The 23,934-nt window shown below is 39.7% G+C and overlaps 3 protein-coding genes across 6 annotated transcripts in view; all 3 read right to left on the bottom strand.

The window, feature by feature from the left end:
• Positions 1-1,141: 1,141 nt before the first annotated feature.
• Positions 1,142-2,148, bottom strand: LOC115581281 (CD59 glycoprotein-like). The gene is made up of 3 exons (XM_030416232.1): positions 1,997-2,148; positions 1,819-1,920; positions 1,142-1,656 (listed from the first exon to the last, which is right to left on the bottom strand). The coding sequence occupies exons 1-3, from the start codon at positions 2,043-2,045 to the stop codon at positions 1,487-1,489; spliced, it is 321 nt and encodes a 106-aa protein (XP_030272092.1). The 5' UTR covers positions 2,046-2,148; the 3' UTR covers positions 1,142-1,486.
• Positions 2,149-4,278: 2,130 nt separating this feature from the next.
• Positions 4,279-10,819, bottom strand: LOC115581106 (creatine kinase U-type, mitochondrial-like). Its single transcript, XM_030415970.1, has 10 exons — positions 10,662-10,819; positions 8,705-8,870; positions 7,995-8,193; positions 7,814-7,909; positions 7,499-7,720; positions 7,274-7,359; positions 5,839-5,962; positions 5,531-5,665; positions 5,314-5,439; positions 4,279-4,566 (listed from the first exon to the last, which is right to left on the bottom strand). Exons 2-10 carry the CDS (start codon positions 8,845-8,847, stop codon positions 4,450-4,452), a joined length of 1,248 nt encoding a protein of 415 aa, XP_030271830.1. The 5' UTR covers positions 8,848-8,870; positions 10,662-10,819; the 3' UTR covers positions 4,279-4,449.
• A 3,856-nt stretch (positions 10,820-14,675) lies between these two features.
• rasgrf2b (Ras protein-specific guanine nucleotide-releasing factor 2b) overlaps positions 14,676-23,934 on the bottom strand; it is a 45,986-nt gene continuing 36,727 nt past the window's right edge. For 2 of the 4 annotated variants that reach the window (XM_030417737.1, XM_030417739.1), the window contains 10 exons: positions 23,191-23,297; positions 21,942-22,054; positions 21,710-21,791; positions 20,560-20,663; positions 19,588-19,672; positions 19,301-19,498; positions 17,702-17,781; positions 17,499-17,616; positions 17,338-17,406; positions 14,676-16,889 (listed from right to left, as the gene is read on the bottom strand). In XM_030417737.1, the coding sequence (XP_030273597.1) occupies positions 16,797-16,889; positions 17,338-17,406; positions 17,499-17,616; positions 17,702-17,781; positions 19,301-19,498; positions 19,588-19,672; positions 20,560-20,663; positions 21,710-21,791; positions 21,942-22,054; positions 23,191-23,297 (1,049 nt within the window). In that variant the 3' untranslated portion in view covers positions 14,676-16,796. The remainder of the gene's footprint in view (positions 16,890-17,337; positions 17,407-17,498; positions 17,617-17,701; positions 17,782-19,300; positions 19,499-19,587; positions 19,673-20,559; positions 20,664-21,709; positions 21,792-21,941; positions 22,055-23,190; positions 23,298-23,934) is intronic. The other 2 variants (XM_030417738.1, XM_030417741.1) reach the window with 1 other exon arrangement.

The raw sequence follows: 23,934 nt of genomic DNA, 5'->3' as shown, positions 1-23,934 counted from the left end.
GTGATACTGCTCTGTTCATCAATAACATGACTCATAAAGTCACTCATAGGAATATTATGTGTATATTTATTATGTCTGAAATGAAATTGTACTATTATGAATTAAATAAAGGTTTGTAAAACTTTAAAATGAAATTGATAAAATACATTTCTTTGTCAATTTGTTTTCTCTGCCTGTTATTGATGCCATAAAACAGTATTATTCAGAAACATCAGAGAATGACTGTGACAAATACAGTTTACACACAGGCACAGAGGAGTAGTTGCACCCCAGTTGTTTTGTTTTGCCTTCTATTTTGTCGACCAAGTTACCTCAAGAGTGTCAAAACAAAGGAGTGTTTATATCCAGTCACAATGTGAAAATACACTTTGAATAGAGCTGAGAGCCGATTATCAGCTGGGTGTGGTCTTGATCTGCTCTTTCAGAAGTGCAAACAAGGTGAATTGATCATTTTTGACTTCACTTTAGAAAAAATAATCTAGCTACCACAGTAAATCAAACTGTGACCTGCGGCTGCCACTGGGATGTAGACTTTCACAAATTGATAGCTAGCTTTCAATCTAATCTGCTATTTTATCAATCATAGATGTTATTTTATAAAATAATACACCACCTTGTTAAAACATTGCTTACACAAACATATATACCATTCATGATAATGGAAGATTCTCAAGAGAAAAAAATCTTCAGAATAAGCACTCAGCTTTATCTTTAAATTACATATTTTGCCTGACAAATCGCCAAAAATAAGCAGTTAAAGTAAACCAGTTTTATTATAATGATTTATAATTTGGAGGAGGTTCGTGTTTTATTCATGTCTGGATCTTCTGAAGGGTCGATACATGCCTTACTGATAATCTCACTGCTTTGTAGATTTCGTGTGCCACCTTGTAATTTTTCCTGTACTGCCCTCTACTGTCTGGTCTCTTTAACTACACACTTGATGTATTTTGCCAAACAAGTTGTTGCTTATTCTTAAATATAGTTCACACAAATAAGCTAGAGATAGTTTACCTCTTTGAATGAAGTTATGAATTATTTAAAGTTTTTGTGGGATTTTAGTTTTTTCTTTAATAAGAGAAAAGACTATGAAGGAATAAAAGGTGCAGCAAAATAATTAAGATATGTGCAAAAGTCAGCAAACTTTCAAAAAATGTATATTTATTATCCATATTAAGTGCACGCTATAAATATTGAGATATTCTTATATACATCGTACTGTTAAATGTGTGAGTGAGTACAAAATAAGAGTAGCTCATACTACATACTCATAGTACATATACATACTACAGAATTACTACAGATATACAGTGTAAAAGGCAACACATTTTCAGTAGCAAATCAGGATTTTAGATTAGGCTTCTTTAGAGGGCTCCGAATACATTTCAAACATAATCAGCGCCTCTAAAAGATTACCATTATGACTCCTCCACTTCTGAACACTCGAAGCAGCACACGGTGAATGTAGAGATGAGAATGTTCAGCTTCAAATGAAGAGTGTAGTGATGGCTAAGGGTGCGAGGAGGAGAGGGACGAAGACTCCAGAGTGTTGTGCTCCGTTGCACAGGTCTCCAGAACAGCATCGGAGACCATTAGAGTAAACGTTATCGCACATGTCACTTCTCATGCATTCTTTGGTGATCAAATTTTCAGCAACTGCATCAGAAAAGAAAAGGAAAACTTCCACTTAATATGTTAAAATATGCATTTCAGACTATGTTGTTCATACAGCTGTACTAACTCTTACTGATCAAACAGCAAAGAACATGTCAAGAATACATAATATTAAAGAGAAATTAGGTAATAAAGTCAGCTTACCAATGGTGGTGGAACAGCGGTCGAAATGGGGAGCACAGCTCCACACATCGTTGCAGTGGCCAGGGTTTACACCCCAGCAGGTGAAACACCTTATCCCACACACTACAGACAAAGGAGGAAATGTTCACAAAAATAACCTCATTCTCTGTATTAAATCCGTGTTGATTGTGCTTCTTACCTGCTGGCAACAACACACAGACGAACGCCAAAGACACACACAGCCTCATTTTGACTCCAATCAATTGGAAAAGCCAAGAGAACTAAAGAACTGGTCAGAGCTCTGGTGTCAAATGAACGTCACCCACTTTCTGTGTTTTTTTTATAGCCCTCACCACATTGGCTGAGTACCAACAATAATAATGTTCGGGCAGGTCAGTTTTAGGGCGTGTCGACAAGCTTTTATAATCTGTCGCTCTGATCATGTTGATCGCTCTTCTACAGTCCCACCAATGAATCAATAATCCCGTCATCAAAAGAATGGCAGTGTGAATAAAAGTTTGCTTAACTCGAGTTGAAACTAGATATTTAACCTGTGTTTGTGCAAGACATTTACCCGAAACACTTCAGCCGTCTGTGTGGAGACTGAGACTGAGGCTGCCACACCTGGAGGTGTCAATGTGTAACTAATCAATGTTCATAGCTGTAAGAATCGCCTCTTGTGGGCTTGTTTGTTTGTCCCTGAGGAGCACGGGTCTGTGTACAGTATGATCTAGATATTTGCCATCCCCGCTCAGAAAATCCAATTTTAGCGTAAGTCAAATGATTTCCCAGCCTCCCCCTGAATGTGATAACTGCAGCATTAATTCTATTCTAACACACACACACACACACACACACACACACATTTTCTGAGCTCTTCAGTGAGGCTCTCTAATAGCATTAATTGATCTACGTCATTAATCTGCTGCCAGAAGGGGAAGGACTGACTCAGAAAGACTCTCTGAGCAGCCGGATTTCAAAGAACCATTCTCCCAAATAACCCGAGCACTAATTTCTCAATAGATGGATGCCTTTATTTATAAATGATAATCCCCATCTCTCCTCGTCCAAGCATGTAAAAATAAGATGAAACCGGCTATGATTTGGCGTTAAGCTTCCACCCCTGTTTGGCCTGTCTGCTGTCTGTCAGTAATGAGCTTGGCCGGTTACTCCTGGATTAAAGGCCTTGTGTAGGAGGCAGGTGAGGTCTGAATGCCAGGTTAACCACCAGCTGCTGAGGAGTAACACATCCTTTGAGGCACATTTTTGTTCCAGATGGTAAAAAAATCTGAGCACCAGGAGAATATGTAGCCACTTGCTGCAGTTTTAGTGGCTTACAGGCGTCTTCTGCGAATCATGGCGTAGGACAAGCAGGCGTTCAACACTTACTGAAAGAGTTCCAAAGGTCGTGGCATTATTGTCCAATATAGCTCCATCTTATTAAGTTTGGCAGTCGTCCAGAGCCTGATAACAACATCTATGCCTGAGGTCAAGTCAAGTGTGAGTGTGTCCTGTACTGGTGCGTTCGTTTCTGGTTGACCTACATGCCGCTCTGTTTTATTATCCTGATTTCCACACACTCATAAATAATAGTATGACATTATGATAGCTATAATTCTTTTTAATCTAATCTTTTGTTTCTCTCGTTTCCTTGTGCTTTTAAGGTAAGCGATGTTGACATTGATTTAGGAGCAGGGGTGGGAAAGTGTTCAGATCTTCTATAGGTACCAATACAGATGGACTGCATTAATATTGTGTGTTTCATAGCCTCCACAAAGTGCTCCACAACACACACCGCATTCAGCCAATCACGCTGATGGCACCTGATCAAGATTGGTCTGAGATGGTTAAAGTCACAGTACGCCATTTTTCTCAATCAAAACAACAAAAACAAAAGAGGTAGTGTGAATATGTTATGAAGTAGTGTGGGACCATGGGAGTTATTATTAAACAACCATTACGGCAAATAAAAATATACCTCACATGACGTCTGACGAGTTAAGTTTTGTGTTACGTTAACCAGCTTCCTTCCTCATCCTCTGATGTTTATTGTGAATAGATGACCAAATGAAAAGCGCTGTCATCATGAGAAAACTACAGATTAACCAAAGCTGGAATAATGAAAGTATATGTAATTTTTTGACATTTTTAAGCTGAAAAGGTGAAAAATGATATCTTTAATGCAGCAAGAAAGAAGCAAAAAATATAAACATTTCTATTCAGGTTTCTGACGTTTTCCTTATCTTTTCTTTTTTGTGACATATTGGACAAACAGGAGAATTTTAGAAGAGTAAATGTCACTTTGCTGTATCTGCAAACTCGCAGACATCTGAAACGTGACACTGGCCCCCGACACAGCCATTTAACTAATGTTAAATCTTGATTTTAATAGTTACTTTAGCTGATAGTAGTGGAGTAGGCACTATAATAAAATCTCAAAGTTGTACTTCACTGCTGACACCTGCCAATAATACAACCCAATTCATCAAGAGACTTTTATTGAGCTTAGAATTCATGTACAGGTCATGAATTTAAAGTGCATGTAAGTCAGTACAGCGCTATACATGCCTTGAATATCTTATAAGACCAACGTTTTAGCGACCAGCAGTTGGAGCACCTGCTCTACATCAGGATTCCCAGCAGAGGTGAGCCTCACTTCCTGAACTGAGCGACGGGGGAGGGGATCTTGATGTCCTGCCCCCTCTCCAGCCTCTTCTCACATTCAATCAGGTAGTTTATGCCGTCAATCAATAACTGCACCAGCTCCACCTGTGGATGCAAGGTAACAAGGTCAACAATCACGTGATCATTGGATGTCAGATAGATTCAGCTTACTTAACCCCAGATTTTGTACTTTTTCTGAGGTATCTTTTCACTATAAACTCTTTTACTTTGAAATTTTAATGAGTGGAGAATAAGAGTGACACATAAAGAAGTTGTGGTTCAAACACGGAGAACAGCGTGCAGGTAGTTTTTGGCTTTTTTAAGTATCGAAATTGGAACAATGTCAAACCATTCACCATTGTGCATTCAGGAGAGAAAAAAAAAGTAATTTAATTGTGTTTTACATTGCAACCAGTTGGGAACCAGTAATCTCTGTATGTTTAGAAGTTGTTTTGAGGTTTAAATTCTGACTAACTAGCATAGCTGCATTGACAAGTCAAACTACGACTTAGGGTATTTTTGCTCCCTCAGTTTAGCCTTCCAGGCAGAGCTGTCTCCACTTGGGTGTAATTGGCAGAACCACAATCATAGTCCTGACCTCTACCTTCTATGACCTTTAACACTCTTTGATTGCCTGTTGGAGGCCTTTGTTGCAGCCTATGAGGAAGTGCAGCATGAAAAGCTCATGAAACAGGTCGTCTTTTAACATCGACTGGCACATCCCTGCCTGGATTTCAGATTAAAGAACAGCAGGAGGTTGAGTGATTCGCAGCCCATGCCCATCAAGATGTCTGCTCTCCTCTGTCTTGCTGCTGCTCTCTTCTACTTTTACTTCAGCCGCTCAGTGTTTACCTCCGACTTGCCCAGACGATCGAGATTAGAGATGTCAAAGGTGTCTCCAGTCGCAGCCGTGTCCACACCTCCTGTGCCTCTCTTCTGTAGCCTCAGGTTATCCAGGATCTTTTTGAAGCGAGGGTCCTACATCATGAACATCACACACATTGAATCATTTTTAGACTTGACGACATGACAACGTTTGTGTGCTGTCCAACGTGTTTTCCCGCATTACCCTGCTGAGGATGGGCAGACGAATATGCACACCAGCTCTGAGTCCGGTGCCGAGGTTAGAGGGGCAGGTGAGGATGTAGCCCAGACGCTCATTCCACATGAACTCCCAGCCTCTCTCCTGAATTAGTTGCTCCACCTAGAAATGAAAAGAAAATTATTAGTTGTAGTTTTAATGGATACTTTTATGAAATACTATATCCAATACTTTCCAGTACTTTAAACATCATGTATAAACAATTAAATGGGGAGGAAATTAGATTTGTTTTTTAAAAACTGGCCCACAGTGCAAGAAGACAAAAACATGCACACCTGTTTGAGACCTCTGCAGAACCTCTCAAACACTCTCTTCATGTTGCCTCCCTTCTCCATGGATATGATCCTCGTGTGGTCCTCCTCGTTGATCCAGATCAGGAAGTTCTTCTCGTTGTTGTGCCTGAGACAATCAAGAGTAAATAGATGGTTTTTACGTCCAGCCTTGAGGCATCTGCAGCTGCTACAATTTGCGAATAAGTTATTTTTTTTCAGTCGCAGTTGGCAATGTAGTAAATGCCTCCAGTGTCAGGCCTGTCATGGGCCGTGAAGGCACAGGTGGGGAGGAGGAGGAGGTCTGAGCAGCACTTCTTAATCAAAAAAGGAATGATCCTTAAATCGGAGGTAAAGGAAGAAGAGAGGCGTCAGAAAAACAGTGTAATCTAATTCTCCTGTAAAATCCACTTCACTCCAGTTGTATTTGTCCATCTGTATGGTGGAGGTGGTGGTGCATAATGCTGTGTGATGACAGGCAGTATTCCCAAATCCCTATAAATAACCCTTTGTATCCAACAAACTGTTCTTGCTTTTGTGTTTTCAGTTGTTGTCTGTCTTAACGAGAGCTGAGGGCTTGATGGCCAAAGTTGGCCCAACGTGATGTTGACTTTTGTTTGCCAGATGTTTCTCTTGGGGGAAAAAAAAAACATATAGCCAGCTGTTTAATTTTTTGTGGGAAAAATGCCCTTTAAAAAAGAATCTGAACACAGCAGGTAATGACACTTGCCAGTCAGCTCAGGAAATTTGGGATCCTACCACCATTTTGCATCTTGACAATATAAGAAGCATTTGCTTTTGGCTTGTGGTCAACTATTAAACAGTAACCCTGCCAATTTTACACATTAAGATGTTTACAGCCCTGTACTCTGATAAATTGCCTCCAGCAAAGTCACTCAGTGACAAAGTTGCATTGTGGGTAATGTAGACACCAGGTTTTGAAAATGAAGAATGCATGGAATAATTAATAATAATAAGGGTTCTGTTGTATCAATTGTGATCATTTTTTAAAAACTGTCCATAATGAGCCCAGCAGTGTTATAGGAGTGCAAAGCTCGACCAGTGGACTGCTTTTCAAAACCAGTCGCCAACATTATCCATAATACAACTTAGACACTGAGTGACTGGAGGCAATTACATGCAACCTCCTCTGAAGCCACAAAATGATTTTTAGTACTTTTCTCACACATACCATAGTACTCCCTAAGACCTTAAAGTTAACACACTTTAACATGTAAATTGAGTGGAGTTACTCTTTAAGGATCAGTTTTGCTGCTTTAAACCAGAAATCCAGCTTTCAAAAGCACAAAACAATGAATGACCACAACCTATCAGCAATCCTCTGAGGCATATCGCCTCATAAACCAGGCACACACTACGCAGTGACTGAGCTACGAGAAGCTACTCTCCTTCCAACTACTTCTTCTAGACTGAGTCTTACCAGATCCCACGAGCATCAGGCCAATCTCTGGCCATCCCAGCTGACGTGAGCAGAGGTGACACAGGTTTATCAAACAGGAAGTGCTCCTGATTGGCCAGTAAAGGGAAATAGGGATCAGGGTGAGAGGCATTGGATGGCAAAGATAATCATAAAAAAGAGACCAACCGAGGTGTGTGTGTGTGTGTGTGTGTGTGTGTGTGTGTGTGTGTGTGATTGTGCACTAACATCAATAAGCTGTTGCTGCTCTCTGTCAGACATGTCTCCCAGGCTGTAGTAGCGACCAGCCAGGTCTCCCTTCAGGCCAGACAGAGCGGTCACAACCACACGCTCCACCTCACGGCGCTCAGAACGTGTGCACGCAGGAGGAAGACTCAGTCCACGGATGCTGCGACCTGTGCGCACACGACTTGACAAAACGTAGCGCTCATCAAACATTCCTGAGGTGATCTGAGGAGGAGAAAGAATCAGGTCACTGTCAATAAGAGAAGATACAGCTCGAGGACAGTGTGCTGCAGAGGACTATAGCGTGAAGACTGAAACCTTGGAAGCGTCCAGGTCAGTGGGGTGCTTCATCGTACGAGGGTCATAGCCATTGTGTCTATCCTTGATCACAGGGTCAAAGAGCTCAGCAAACACCTGAGGGGAAAAATCAAACACTCACACAGTTTTCTCCATTTAAGAGCTGAAGACACAACAACTCACTAAACAAAATGACTCTAACCTCATAGCTCTCCTCATCTCCAGCGACCATGCCCACAGTCTTGATGAAAGGGTGTCCGGGGTTGTCCACCCCGGTCTGGATGCACTGATCCACGGTCCAGTTGCTGGGGGTCGTCTGGTCCCTCAGGCGGGCATAAATCTTTGGAGTCAGGGCAGCTGCCATGCAGTTGTTGTGCTTCCTCAGGTCAGGGAAATCAGCACTGTGGAAAGTGATCAGTGTGGTATTCTAGTGCAGTCTTTAACCCTAAATACAGTCATGATATTTTTTTAATAATCAAAGGAGTGTTCAGTAGTTTGCAAATATAAGTTTAAATGTTTTCCAAATATACATACAGTATGTAAGTGCCCACATAAAGTTTTTTTTTTTTTGTCAATTAGTCAGTCATTCTTCCAGATGTTCTAATGAGAATTACTAAAATTCATGAGGGAGACTTGAAAACCTGGCAAGAAATCATGCTGTAACAGCTGCAGACCTCACTCTGGTGAGACAAACAGGTTTATCAAAATTAATCTCTTCTCATTTTTAATAAGAGAGTCGCATGTGTACCATGCAGTGTGTCTCAATACACTCACTGACAACATCAGCATGCATCATTTATTTATGAATTGCAAGTTTGGAAACCTTAGTCTGCAACAATTAAATGTACTGGAATATATTCAAGTTTTGGAAACAATAATGTCTGGCACATTGAATGTACAGGTGATCAGTACCTGGGTGGATAGAGCCTCTTCCTGTCAGCTGCAGCAGTGCTGTCACTGAGGAGGTATCCAGACGCCAGTGTGCTGGCTCCAATGCTGGCCAACACCACGGCAGTGTTACGGCCCGACATCACACGGGTGAAAGAGTTTGCCATGGTTACCACGTCTGGGTGATTACCTGGTGAAAGGTCAGATTTGTATTTGCACTGAATGTATCTGTGTTGTATTCTAGTCTTGAAGTTACAACATTTGTGAGATGGAAGCTGTGTTCTTCGTAGAGTTCTACAAACATCTCAGCTTCACATTTATATTCAAATGTACAAAGAGACGTCTTCACGGGAACATGCTCAGACGAAATGACTAATTGCATTAAGATATCAAATGCTTAAGTAACAGATACTGCAGTAGTCTGTGTGATGAGATTATGCTAGAGGCAGATAGAAGCCTTCCAATTGGTCACCCTGGATGAGCCACTAGCTCAGGTGACCAGGTGATTTGTGATTGGACACTGAGAGTGATATCGTCACATTAACACAATATGTCATCAGCCCTTTGAGCACCAGTAAGGCTGATGATACCAATCATCAAGCACCAAACAAAGAAGGACGGCTCATCTGTTTTGTTTTTTTGTTATGTGAGGTTTAAAGGTGCAAAGTGGAAAAACAGTTCAATCTGATATAAATTCATATTATCAGTATTATAATCACTCCTACAAGCCGCAAACTACCCATGATACAAGCGCAAATTCTTTATCCGCCTTAAACTATAGGTCAAAGTCACCTTCCACACACATACACACAGTATTGATAGTAGCAGTCGCGGAGGTTAAGCTGTTGTTCCAATTTTAAAGTTTGGCATCAGCCCTGAACAACACATGATCCTTTTTGACATCCCGGGATGCTCAGCTGAGATTACACAAGACAAACAGGAGGAAAATAGAGACAGAGCGTGGGCAGGCAGTGAGGAGGAGTCAAATGACTACAGGGAAAGGATGAGTGAGGTAGGAAAGGAAGTGAGGGGGGACTGAGTTTGAGAGGAGCTGTGGAAAACATTTAGGCGAGGCGGGTTTATAAGAACACATGCAAGCGTGAAACCGAGCAGCTCCCACTGAGACAAAAAACCAGGAGGAGAGGGATGGGAGTGTGTAAGAGGATGTGTTCAGGGTTACGATAAGGTCAGAGGGAGGGGTTAAAGAGTAGGAGGATGCTTTAGATAGAAAGATTCCCATCAGCTGATTAATTGAAGATGGAAAGTAATGAGGAGAGACACCTATAACCTTTGACCTTTCTTTAAATGCTGGAAAACATTAACTACTTTAACTAGGGATAAAAGATGTGTGATATGAGTCATTATGATCATTTTCACTGAAAGAAATATTTCGATAAATTATCAACCCTTCTACAAAGCGTGTTTTGTTTTTTTTGAATGTGTTTTGTTGGGATATGTTTCATCAATTGGTGACAAATGTAAGATAAGACAGTCTCAGGCATTGGAGACACTACTGGAGCTTTGATAAAAGGATCATTTAAGTTGACCAGTTGACTATTGGCTGGTCTCTTTGTTAATATCAGGCAGATTAAGAGGCGCTAATGCAGGAGGCTGCTGTGTAGGCGTGTACAGTGTGCTGGTGCAGATATTCAGCAGGTATGAAAAGAAAAAACTCGAGGTTGAGTCCCTCGATGTGTGCACACGTGATGAGAAACAAAGCTCCATTTCTACTGAAGTTGATTTGAAAAGCATTCAAAATGTATTAAATTGCTGTTAGTTCTTTATGTAAACTCTCAGGACAGTATGAATGCATTGTCTTCTTACACAATATCTCCCTTTTTTTTCAGAGGAAAGCCAATGTGAATGTGAATAAAGACAGTCCGAACTACTGCTGACAGACTTCTCCAGGGGGAAGCACGCGAGCATGAAGAGGCAGGAAAGTAAAGACCTGCAAGACAGGGAGCCAGAGTCCGTCACTCACCTGAGGTTTGTCTGAAGAGTGGAGGTGGTGAAGCTTCTGTGTTTTTCCTGCAGCTCAGTCCAGAGAGGCTCGATCTGCAGAGTGAGAGCAGACTGAAGAACAGAGATGGGATCAGAGAGGGAGAGGGAGACGGAGAGGGAGAGGGAGAGGGACACTGGCTCGGGATTAGCTTCTCGCTGGGCAACGGACAAGAAAATCCTCTTTCTACTGTCAGTCAGCATGTCTGCCTGCCTCTTCACACATGCACTCCTGCACATGCATGCTCACATACACACACACACACAGACAGACACACGCACGCACACGCACACGCACGCACACACACACACACACACACACACACACACACACACACACACTTACGTTTTTATCAGTTTATTTCATGTGCTTTTCTTCACACTATGATACCCATGAAATACCTTTAATTATTTAATTATTATTATATCACTCAGGTAAAAGTACAGAAATATGTTTTCTATATTAACATCCCATCATTAACTCATTATTTGGGTCACTATTTTCATCTTGTAATCACATAGAACACTTGATATATGTCATAAATTTTACCGTACCAAATGCTCTTTAAGTGTCAAAAGTAAAAGCACTCATAATGCATAGTGGCAGTGTTACACTATAACATTTGGATCATAACTACTGATGTGTTGATATGTAGACAGTGTTTTAATGCTTTTGTTGGTCAATTTGGAGACAATTTGATCTGCTTCATACACTTTTTGTAGTTTAATCTGTAACAATGGATCACTTTTTGCAAACTGATCATATATTTCGTCAAATTACAGAATTAATTTGAAGAAACTCATAACTAAAAAGGTATATATATATATTTAGATATATATAAATATAGATATTGCTTTCTGAAAAGTAGCCAAAAGTATGTAGATTTATAAAATGTCAGAAAAATAGTACCTCAAGATTTAACTTAAGAATAGTAATGGAGTAAATGTACTTTACCACTGGATCTGGGACATCTTAAAGCAACATTATGAAGAAATTGGTGTTTTGTGCGATTTGGCGCCCCCTACAGTTTCTTAGTGCAACCAAAACTGTTGTAAATACGAATCCCAGGGTTTCCCGCTTCATGACCTGCCTTTTCTATAAGAAGAACTTATAAAAATTCTGAAACGTGATTTTATTAAATATCTTTTCTTTATGGTTGGTGTGACTTGTTCTTCTGCTGAAATACAGCACAACTGATCCCAAATGTCCAGGAACAGAAATCTACATCTCTGTTTAACTGCTCCTTCGTCAGCTGCAAGACAATTATATACAATAAATGGCATAATTAGACTTATCAACATGTGGTTAAGGGTCATCTTATCTGCAGGAAAGTCCACCTCCTGAAAATATTACAGTAATTCAAGTGTGTTTTATTGTAGCTCCGTATCACACAGTATAAAGTCCAGCTTCATTACTGACATGGAGGTTGTGAATGTTTATGCTGCAAAGGGACTCTACATTTTCACCATGACCTGTGTGGTTTGTCTCAGATGCCATCTGTCACAGGGTGCCTGACGACCTCCGAGTATAAACACACACATAAACACCCAGTAACTTTAATTCTGTGGCTCGGGTGTTTGGTTAGTAAAGAACATGAAGCTGGGAAACCTTAATATGGTATTTTTTTTTTTCTGGTGCTCCGTTTTCTAAGTTCTACATTTTTCTTTTTCATGTGTTGAGCTGAGTGAAAAAAAAAACTTTTTTCATGTGTAGAGCCTATTGAAAAAAATATTTTTTTTACAGATTAAACTTTTTTTATGTGTCAAGCCAAGTAAAAAAAAAAAAACCTTTCTCATGGGTTAAGCCGAGTGAAAAAGTGTTTTGTTTTTCATTAGTGAAAACATGTTTCATGTTTCAAGCTGAGGGAAAAATGTCTTTTTTCATGTGTTGAGCCAAGTGAAAGAAATGTTTTCACTCTGTTTCAAACAAATGGTCCTCACCTTTTCAGAATCCTTTCATGGATAAGTTCCTGGGTGAATGTGGTATGGATGAGGGGGAGGTTGGAGAGTTTGGGAAGAAATGGGCTATATTGAGTGGTAAAAAAGTATGTTTTCTGTCTGGAAGAAATGTTCTGATGTTTTGAATTGGTAACCTCTAGATGTTTTATATCAGATGATGGATAAAGCACTGATATAAGCTAATAGTTAGTTAATTGATAGGCAAATTTCCATCCCCTGCAGTAGGAGGGAGTGTCCGCTAATATGAGCTTAAAGGGGCCACAGCCCGGTTAAGATTTACTCCTCATTTTTATTTATTTATTTTTCTTCCATTTGACAGTTTCTAATTTATTCTTTCTTCAGTTTTTCATTTTTTGTTCAGGCAGTTTAGGCCAAGCTTATCACCACTGTAAATATGTTGCACACGTCCACTGCTTAACAGGAAAATAAAAGAAACTGCTGAACACATAAAAAGCCTCATTGCTGCCTCCAACACTCGACCAATCTTACACCATCTCTTTATTTATTTTCCAATACTTCTAGTCCAGTATGATTCATCATGACTGAGCCCATGAGCTGCTGTCTTTGACTGGGTAAGGCCGAGATGTCACACCCACAGTGCTTTGGTAAACTTCAACTGACTGTCATCCATCTGTCCCTCAGAATCAAGAGTCATGACCTGCTATAGAACTCCTACTGAGAGACAAGTGCTAACATCCTACTACTGCCACCCTCATGTCAGTTTATCAGCTCTAAAATCTGACTGCAGATCCAACACTGACAGCTTGGCGCAGCCCTTGGACAACATTGGTAACACTGACTTTGTCACCTTACAAACACTTGCTCAACTTGTGTGGGACTCGCATCTTTCCCTCTCGTCGCTCTGTCTCTGCCTGGTCTGTCTCTCACTCTTTCCCTCACTCCACAAATACCACTGTCAGTCCTCTTGAACTATAGATACTGAAGTTTTTGTTTCATACTTGTACCTCACTTTGAGGATGGATTATAATATGAATCATTCCCCCTATGCATTTAATAAATTTCTCATATTTTAAACACTTTACTGGCACACTTACTTTCCAACAGCCCCTCAGCACATCAGACTATTGTCTTTTTATTTATTTTTTGAATAATCTTTGAAAAGTTATCGATGCAACAGACTGAAGCAGATTGTTTCAGGGTGTTTTTTTGTTTGTCTTTGCTGGTGCAAAAAGAGGTGATGCATTTTATGACCACAGGGTGGCAGGATGGCCACATTATTGAGGTCATGTCACAACACATGACAGTAAGTGTGGATGCCTTTGTTTCATTCAGTGCAGAGTCAAAACCTTTCAGCAGTGCTTTGTGATTCAGTGAAAGACTTGGTTTGTAAGCCTCTGTCAATGTGAAAAATGTTCATTTTCTTGGCTTTGGTAAATGGTTTTTTAATAGTCTGGTTCAAACTCTACAACATCTAATGATTGAGCAGTGCTATATTTGACATGTTGACACTGCTTAATTAAAAAGCCTGTATGGGTCCATACAGTTCGTACGGTGTAATTCAAGTCTCTACAATGTTGAGTGTTCCAACGCTGTTTTGCTGTGAAGCTCCGGAAAAGTTTTGTGGACTATAAAAATTCACCCGACTTTCCATCAGAGTAGAGTATGACTGAATTGTCATATTTAGGTGAAGTCTTTCATTAATAGCTGAACAGTCCTAGATAACGGGAAGAATATTAATTCTTAATTTAGCGGACAAGACCCCTGGATAATTAGATGGTGCTGATACAAAAGTACTTTCTCCCATGAAAACATATGAACACTGTTTTACTTGTTTGTATACTGTAGCCTGATGGTGATGGTTACTTCTGGGGTAATTGACAAAACCTATAAAGGTAATCTTTTGTCCCCCAGAGTTTGCTACGATATTTGTTGATGCACCAGAGTTTGTTGGAGCCCTACAGTATGTTGGAAACATTGGCATATGAGTTAACGTTCAGAGCAGCTGTTGCCAGAAGGAGCAGAAACAACTTTATATCATTGAACTCATCGCACTGTCCAAGGAAAATGTGCAAAAACATAAGGCATGTTGAATTTATTTCCCCTGCACCTACAAGTGAAAAATGCAAACAAATACACACAAATGATATTACAATACAAACACAGCATCCTGTATTCTCAAACCTGTGTGTGAAACAGACAGTCAGAGTTACAGAAGCAGTGCAAAGGACAAGTTATCCCGAAAAACAAAGCCTGGAAACATTCCCTCTGGATCAATCTGGAACAATTGTTTCACGAGGAAAGCTCTGTTTTCACTGAGGCCTGCATGACTTCCAACACTGCTACTTTTGCAGATGACATAGCTTAAAGATTATTTTCGTGATGTTGTGAGGTACACTAAGAGACAAACGTGCCAGATTTGATGGACAAAATATTGTTTCTACGCCTTTAAGCAGAGTCTCCCGACAGCTACAGAGACGATATTAATATAGAGAAGCAGAGGGACGACGTACAGGGAGCGTCTGGTTCAGACATGCACAACATGCAGCTGTTGTGTGTGCATGCAGGACAACTATGTTCATCATATTAGCAATACAGAAAAACAAATTCTCATTATTCAAATGCTACATTTTCTTAACCTTCAAAAGACTTCTTTACTTTTTTTTCGTTTTTTTTTTTTTTAGAATAAATTTCAATAAACAGATTTCTTGCAATACAAGAGCCATGGATGCAAAACTAGAGAGACAAAAAAAAACAAGGAAAAAACAATAGAATCTATATTCACAGCATGACAATTCAAATTCATCAATCATATGATATGTGTGGAGACACTATATACAAAAATAAGATAAATACAGTATCTGATGAAATAAATAGCATGTAAATAACGATCATACTGTCACTCAAGCGAAGCTACATCTCAGAGAGTGCAAAAAACTGTCCCAGCCTACATCCAAGAGTTACACACTGGGACCTGACTACACATGTCAGTATCTGACAATTTGTAAAAGCAGAAGAAATCAAACTGCACACAAATGCCGCAAGAAGCTTTGGGTCAGTAGAGGTTATAACAATGTTTAAACACTAGAGGGAGATATTTGCTTACGATAAGATGCTGCACTGACTTTACTGTGTTTACACTAACATGCTACGGTTCAGTCCAGACGACCTATATTCTGAAAAAAGAAAGAGTGAAACTACAGTCAGATTCAAACAGGAAACCTTAAGATGTATATGTTGGACTTCATATGTGTGGATTGGCAATCATTGGGGAGAGACCTACACTAGTGGAAGGCACTGATAAAGTTTTCAAATTTAGTATCATTCATGTGGACATTAAAAAAAGAAAGAGCTCTTCATTCTCATGGGAAGTCTTTAGGCAGAGACTGACTGAAGACAAATACAGGATCAATTGTTTTATCAATGGAAAAATAAGCCACTTTGTCAAAATATATCAAATTTTCATGTGTTTCATTTTAGAGTCTCTCTATATTATATTTGAAGGCTTCAAGGCATTTTGCCGTTCCCAGCCCACTGAGGATGCATAGTGGCTTAGAGAGTCACTCTGGGAAAGAGTGAAGCATGCTAAGCTGAAGGTCAGGGGGGAGGTTGAAGGCCATTTAGACTGTTACAACTCAAGCCGAAATCATGCAAGTTTAACGCAGTGACCATCGCGACAGAAAGCATTTTTTTGGGGCTCTTGCTCCGGGGACATGGCACAGAAATGCACAGGCAACAGAACACAGACAACAGCACAGAGACACGAGCACAGACATCTCTCTGTCACACTATCTGTATATGCTACATCTCTGTTTTGTCCTTCCACACATGCGCCAACCTTTTTCTGCACTCTCAGGCCAGTCTGAGAAAGTGTGATGTCGTGTGCACCGCACTCTCGACCGGGGAAAGGTGAGCCCACACAGAGACCTCCATGCAATGCAACCAAAACCTTTTCATCTTTTTCTCCGTGAAGACAACCAGTCCTCAGAAATCCTCTCTCATGCTCCCTCGGTCTCTTGTAAACCTTTCACGCTTCCTTCTCTCTCACTCAGTCTTTAGCGCTCTTTATGCCATTTCCATGCTGCGCTTAAAACTTCCCAATTTTTCTCTTGATTGATGAGATTACGTGGGCGTGTTTGCCCTTGGAGGGGGGTTAGGGCCCAGGTTAGGCAGGCTCCCACTGGCCGAGAGCAGCTGTAACTCAGGCAGGAAGCCTGGGCTCGATCTTCAGCGAGAGATCATAGAGTGTGTCTTCATCCATGATCAGAGTCTTATCCAGAAGATACTGGGTCACCTGGACAGAAAAAAATGTCTGTATTTACATCTGCAGGGTTCATTTTCAGATTTTAAATTAAGAAGGCAAGATGTTTGATATCTTTTAGATGATGACACAGATATTTCTGATGGATGAACAGTCCTTGTGTGCTAAAAAAAAAAAAGTAACTAAATTCGAGCTTAAAATAGTGATATTTCATCAAAATCCCAAAATAAATAATAAATCAATTTCTTTCTTACTTTTAAAAAATGATTTATGGCCTTACAACTGTGTTATAAAATACAAAAGAGTTTTTATGAGGGTTAATAGGGAATAAAATTACATTGCAAGTCAGCCAAAAATGGGCTTCATCTAAAGTACCCTCTGACAGTTCTCTGATTTTCTCACATATATCATTTGTAAAGCACTTTGTAACTACACTTTTTATTAATTAAGAAAACAATCAACACGTTGGACAGGAAAGTACCTTGGCTTGATGCTCTATTCTGTACGGAGTCTGCTGGAACTGGCGGATCTCTCTGATGATGTGCGATATCTGCAGAAAATGTGGAATTTAAGATGATGATTAAAGTACAGTGTACATGTTCAGATGATTTATGCATTTGTTCTAAGCATGTGCATGCCTACCATCCTCATTTTGGAGAAGTTAACGAGACCTTCCTCAGTGAAATTGGGCGTCCCCTCCTCAATAAAGGCCAGGTCTGTTAGATACATTCCCAGGTACGGCACACATGGAGGGTTGCAGCTGGAGGAAGATGAAGATGAAGTGTGAAGGAATAATGTGCAAAACAAAGTCTCTCAATTTCAATAAAAGCATGTTTGAATCTTACTTTTTCAGGGTCTCCCTCAGGTTTTTAAACCTTCCCTCAGAGGACACAGTCTTCTGCAGTTTGTCCATCAGGGCTTTAGTCTGGACAAGACACGTTTAAATAAAAATTCAAAAGGAATATTATGATGAACATGGTACAGACAGGACAGTTGCATTAACCCAAGATCCACTTACTCTTAAGAAAAGATCGTCATAATAAAATGACAAAATCGAATTTGCTCCAGTCCTGAGTAGGCAGCAGGGCTCGTTGGAGAGACAGACTGTCTGGTTGTTGGATCAGTATGGCTTCAATTGATTTAGTGCTCATCAGAATTAAGCTAAGTGCAGAAACTGAACATTACGGCTAAATGTCTTTCAGCCTTTTATTTCTCTGAACTCTCAAATAACATCAATTCTAAGAGGAGGACAGACACAAGACATGGACAAGAGAGCTTTCTTCTAACCCTCTTTAGGGTTAACTTTATATACAGTACGCTTGTTTTTGAAGTTTGAAACGTAAGTTTTATAAACAAAGAGGACTGACTATTATTAAAGGAGACATATCATGCTCATTTTCAGGTTTGGGCTACAACCGCAATAGGTTTACATGCTTTAATGCTCATCTGTTTTCTCATACTGTCCAGTGCTGCAGCTCTGTTTTCCCCCTCTGTCTGAAACGCTCTGTTTTAGCTGCTGTCTCTTTAAGGCTGCCCTCAAGAACACCCTGTCACCTCTGATTGGTCAGCTCACACACACCTGACCCAGCATTGCTAACATTTATGCAAATGTATGACATGGTGACGTAGTGACAAAATTAAAGGCAGGAGTACAGATGAGGCGTTTCAGGAGCAGTGTTTTCTGTGGAAGAGAGGAGCTTCTGTTGGCGTGGACTTTGACATTTTAACTTTCAAGATTGTTTACATGGCATACATAACAGTATGTATATGTATATATATATATATATATATATATATATATATACATATACATACATATACATATACATATACACATATACACATATATATATATATATATATATATATATATATATATATATATATATATATTAGGACTGTCAAAGTTAACGCCGTTCATTTTTTTAACGCTCTGTATTTTAAAAAAAAGAAACGCGTATCGTATGATTTACAGCCGTCGATGGCACCTGTAGTCTTGATCCAGAGGGTGGCAGAAGAATAAGAAAGGGAATCAGAGGAAGAAGAAGCAGGGTTGGCGGTTTGGGAAAAACACGGTGGACTGAAAAGTGAAAGCGAAAGGAAATGGAGAAAGGACTTATGAACGGCAAATTAACTTTCACTGCCAGATGGTTCGGTCGATAGGACAAAAGTTATCTGCATGTACTGTCGACATGAAATTAGTTACCATTGAAGTACGTTGAGTCTCGAATATTATTTGCAAGCCAAACACATGGCAGATGCAGAGAGCCCAAATTTATTGTTTGACAGCCTTAATTAATATATATATATATATATATATATATATATATACATATATATATATATATAGATATATATATATATATATAGACATACATATATATATGTATATATATACATATATATATTTATATATATATATATATAATGGTTAATAATTCCACCTGTTTGCTGACTTTAGCCCAGGTCTTCTTCAAACGGTAGATTGCACTGCGATTGAGTGCAGACGTGATCTCCAGCACTCCGTTGTAGTTGTTGAGACAGCGGCAGATGTCAGCCACAGCAACCCACTTCTCTATGGAGCTGGACCTCGAGCCCACATCGGTGTGGGTCATAATCTGTGACGCCACCAGGTTACTCATCTTCAAAAGGTAAAGGAAAGAGAATATTAAGGGACATGTGCTGGACATTTGTATAAGAGTCAGGGGTTGAAAAAGAAGTGCTTCCTTACATCATTGAAGTGTTGACTAGTCTTCATGATGTACGGCGTCCGTTCTGTCTTATCAACCTTCATCCAGCCCTGGCCCAGGAACTCTCTAAGCGAGGGAGGACAGAGGCATGTGATGAGTTTAAAATGAGATCACACACACTAATATATAACATAACACTCTCACAAGACATGACAAAACTGTGACTCAAGGATATCATCACATCCCTGGAACAGGTTTATAATATAAATAATTTCTTGAACTTATTAAACAACATGAGCGAAGAAAAAGGTGTCTCGTCAATGATAGTGAGACGTGAAGAAGTGAACTGGGCATCTATTACATTATTGCTAGATGAAAAATTTCTATAAAGTACAAAGATTTGAGAAACGACAAAACAACTTTGCTTTAAACTTGTATTTCCAATTGGTCTTTAATTTCAAAAACTGAAGAACTGGATAATTTTTTTCTTTCTCTTTTTAAAGGGAGCCCAACACGGTAGTAACAGATGTGATACAGTGAGGCTTTTAACCTGTTTTACTCTGTGATACTGGTATGTAAATTGCATTGTTAAAAAATATTGTAATAGAAAAGGAATAAAAACACATTTACGCCTTAAAAAAACATCATGTGCAGTTGAAGTAATCTTTAAGTGACATCCACCGTATGTAACCCACGGTAGAGAAAAAGAGGGTGCTAATGAGTAAAAAAATCAATTATCAAAGAGTTAAATTACTAAATTTGAAGAGCAAAGAAACTGATATTGGATTACAGATGTTTTAGAAATGTTATATAAAGTGAAAACTCAGAGTTGTAAAGTTGAGATGCCATCAGTTTTGCCTCGCTGTCCTTATAAAAGCAGACTTTCTGATGGAGCTGCTGAGGGAAACTGTGGTGATTAACTGCTCTCATCATAAGCAGCATCCATAACGGTGAATGAGTTGTGTTTTGCCTGATGCGGATCAGAGTGTGACAGTTGTCATGAGAGTACTGACTCGTAAGGAATACTCCTGAAGACGATGTGGTCCAGCAGAGTGATCTGCTCGGCCAGCTCCATCGCCGACAGGGACTCAAAACACTCCGCCTTCGGACAGTCCGCCTTAACACACAGGCGGAGACAAACATGATCAGAAACAAACACATTTTCAAAAATAAGTAGAAGTACATATCTAATAAAAGCTGGCTATGATGAAGATGTTTTATGACAGCTGGCAGTCCCCTGGAGTAGAGGGTGTATTTAGAAGTCTGACTGGAGGATAAATGTTCTGTTCTGACCATTGTGTTCTGGCTTATCGCTTCTTACAACATATGTCTGTCTGTGATTCCCAGTCATCATCAAACCAAAGCAATTAAATACTGAAATTTCATCTCTGGGAACTGGCAAAAGAGGCAAAATATTAGGATAGTATTTGGGGTAGGTGTGTGTTAATGTGTAAGTACTTCAGGGGCACCTTGCTCCATCCCGTCGAGAAACACGCAAATATCCAAAATCAACTTCAAAGTTTTATTGCTCATCCGGTCTGCAATAACGTATAAATCGTAGTAATAGTAATACGAGGAGTCGTTATGCAGCTTCTCTTCTCTGCAGTTTCCCAACTAGAACAAATTAACTCCATTTTGAAATCATGTTGGGAGATTTATTACAGGCATAAAAACATGGACATTATACCTAAATAACCTTTTTTTGCTTTTTGAGCTTTTTTCTTGATGCCACACACAGCGGAAACAATTGAGTGATCAGAATCTAAAGTATCATATTGTAGCTAGTTAAATGTTCAGTTGGTAAAGGAAAAAGATGGGGGTACTCGATAAATAAAAAAAAAAGTGTTTGAATTATATATGATGCATGTGTATGTTATGTTCATTATTATGTTTAACATTGTGAGATTCTGATAAATGTCTCAGGGAATAGTGCATGGATCTTGATAAAAAAATGAAGGTGGATCCAGTTAAAATCCTGATCAAGTGGATTTTAAATGTTTTATTTGATATTGGGTCAGACTTTACTGAATTAAAAGGGGACTTTTGGGCTTTGGCGGAGGTATACTCCCAACCAAGTCAATCTAAAATGATAACTATATGTTGGTTACAATGACTCATTATTGTTTTGTTATACAAGCATTTTGTGTGCTGCGGTTTCCCCACCATCTGTAAGATGTCCTCTATCCTCAGCTGGGCATCGTCCTGCTCGTCTTGAGAAAGGGCACTGGAGTCCATGATGCACAGCATACATAACATAACATACCAAACAGAGTTAAACAGAACAGAGAAGAATAGAATGACATTATTATACTAAGATTACACTCAGATGCTTCATACTGTGTGTGTGTGTGTGTGTGTGTGTGTGTGTGTGCGTGTGCGTGTGTGTGTGCTGTACCTTAGTATGTTGGCAGTAGCTTTTCTCTCCTGAGGCAGCAGGTCCGGGTCTCTGAGCACCTCCTCCAGGAGACAGATCACTGACATCTTGAGCTCCCCGTTCATCTCAAAGTCCTGCACACCAACACAAATGAACTTTGATACTTGATCTGCAAATTCTAAGAAGTTTAACTGGAAAATAAACCATTTCTATTAGGAAAAAGGCTCCTTAATAATATCGTGAGAAATATTATTATCATATTTATAGGGTTTGCTTTCAATTTACTAGGCAGTGAACTACAGGATAAGATTTTGGGGAAGACATTTTAATCAGAAGAGAAAGATCTTCCTTTACCAAGTGTTTAAGGCTAACTAAACAAACAAACTCTCTTAATTTCTGTAACTGAATGAACTGACCTTGAAGGACAACACAATTTCATACTGTTTTCCTTTGTTTATATTTGGCGGACCTGCCACCTTTCTAGCTTCAAACAGTGTTCTGGGGATCTGATCTTCCTCAACAGAACAGAAATACTTCACCTCCACCACTGAGAACAACACCAGCAAACACCACAGTATTGCATGCAGTACTAAACTACTGCTGACTCTATTTTCTCTCCCAATATTAATGACTTTCTCTGCTCACCCCTCCTGACCAATCAGCCAGCTCTCCATTCCTCTAACTGAACCCCCTCATTCCTTCCAATCATGCCTTCTTTCCCTCTTTTTTTTTCTCTGTTCACTCCTGCCTCCAATTTAACTCCTGTTCAAAGGTCAGTCTTAACAAGCTCTTTGTTCTTTGGCCCCTCAAAGAGAAAATGTGTGTGTGTGTGTGTGTGTGTGTGTGTGTGTGTGTGTGTGTGTGTGTGTGTGTGTGTGTGTGCTTGCCTCGGCGTTAATAAGCCGACTAAAGCTGGCCTGTCATCACAGCATTTTGTGTTATTAAAGAAAAATACATAAAGCAGATCGATACAGTCAGGCAATTACCGTGATATTCCGTTCATTAGAGGCAACGACTGGCTGCTTAGCAGAAGAGTGGGTAGGTGGACTGAAGCGGCCTTAGCTGGTTGTCCAATTGACACGGCAACAATATTTGGTGTGTGTGTGTGTGTGTGTATGTGTGCGCGCATATGGCTGTTTACTTGAGAGTTGCAAAGCAGGGAGAGAACGCATTAGACACCTACATTAATGAGACCGCAGACTTGATCAACCCAGAGGACCACACACTCCCACTCACACACACACAGACACAGTGGTGGGTGCAGACAGACCTGTGAGTGTTTGGAGACCCAGTGGCGCAGCACATTGAGGACTCTGTTGGTCGCAGCTCGGCGGATGATGAAATCTTTATCACAAGTTCTTTCAGAGTTTGTAAACACTGGAAGAAAGATTTAAACCAAAAGAGAAACACAGAGACAGAGAGAAGAAGTTATTTTTGTGTGATAATATAAAACTTTTCTTGATGATCTGAGACCTTTGCAGTATTTATCAGCAAAAGCGAGCTCAGTCAGAAATTGAAAAGTAAAAAAATATTATTTAAGGGGCTATGTAGTAATTCTGTGTTGCGCTGGGAGCCAGTTGTTTGTTCACGGTGGGGAACTCAATTTCTTGAATAAAAAAGGCACCGGAATAAAAGTGCATGAATTCACATAATCAGGAATGTCACAGAAAATCAGAGTCCTTCACAAATAAATCCGCTGTCGAGCAGCTATAAACAACTTTAACAAATCGTCTGAAGGCACGTATAGACAACCGAGAGAGACATGGAAGGTCTCAATTCTAATGGTGCATTAAAATCCAGTAAAAAGATTAATACAGAAATACAGAATGTAATGCCTATTATTTTCATATGGGGCAGTTCTTCTATGAAAAGCTTTCCATTCTTTAACCATACTAAGTTCAATTAATCTTTATTGTATTGGGGTAGGAGATGAAATCACACAGATCTCAAATCTGCCCAAATAAAAACATAATTATGAGCTTGGATTGATACAGTCAGGATGAATAAAATTCCC

This window comes from Sparus aurata, chromosome 5 (genome assembly GCF_900880675.1).
Source record: "Sparus aurata chromosome 5, fSpaAur1.1, whole genome shotgun sequence".
In the NCBI taxonomy this organism is placed as follows: domain Eukaryota; kingdom Metazoa; phylum Chordata; class Actinopteri; order Spariformes; family Sparidae; genus Sparus; species Sparus aurata.
The sequence above is the reverse complement of the archived record's forward strand: the minus strand, read 5'-3'. Positions and strand labels throughout refer to the sequence as shown.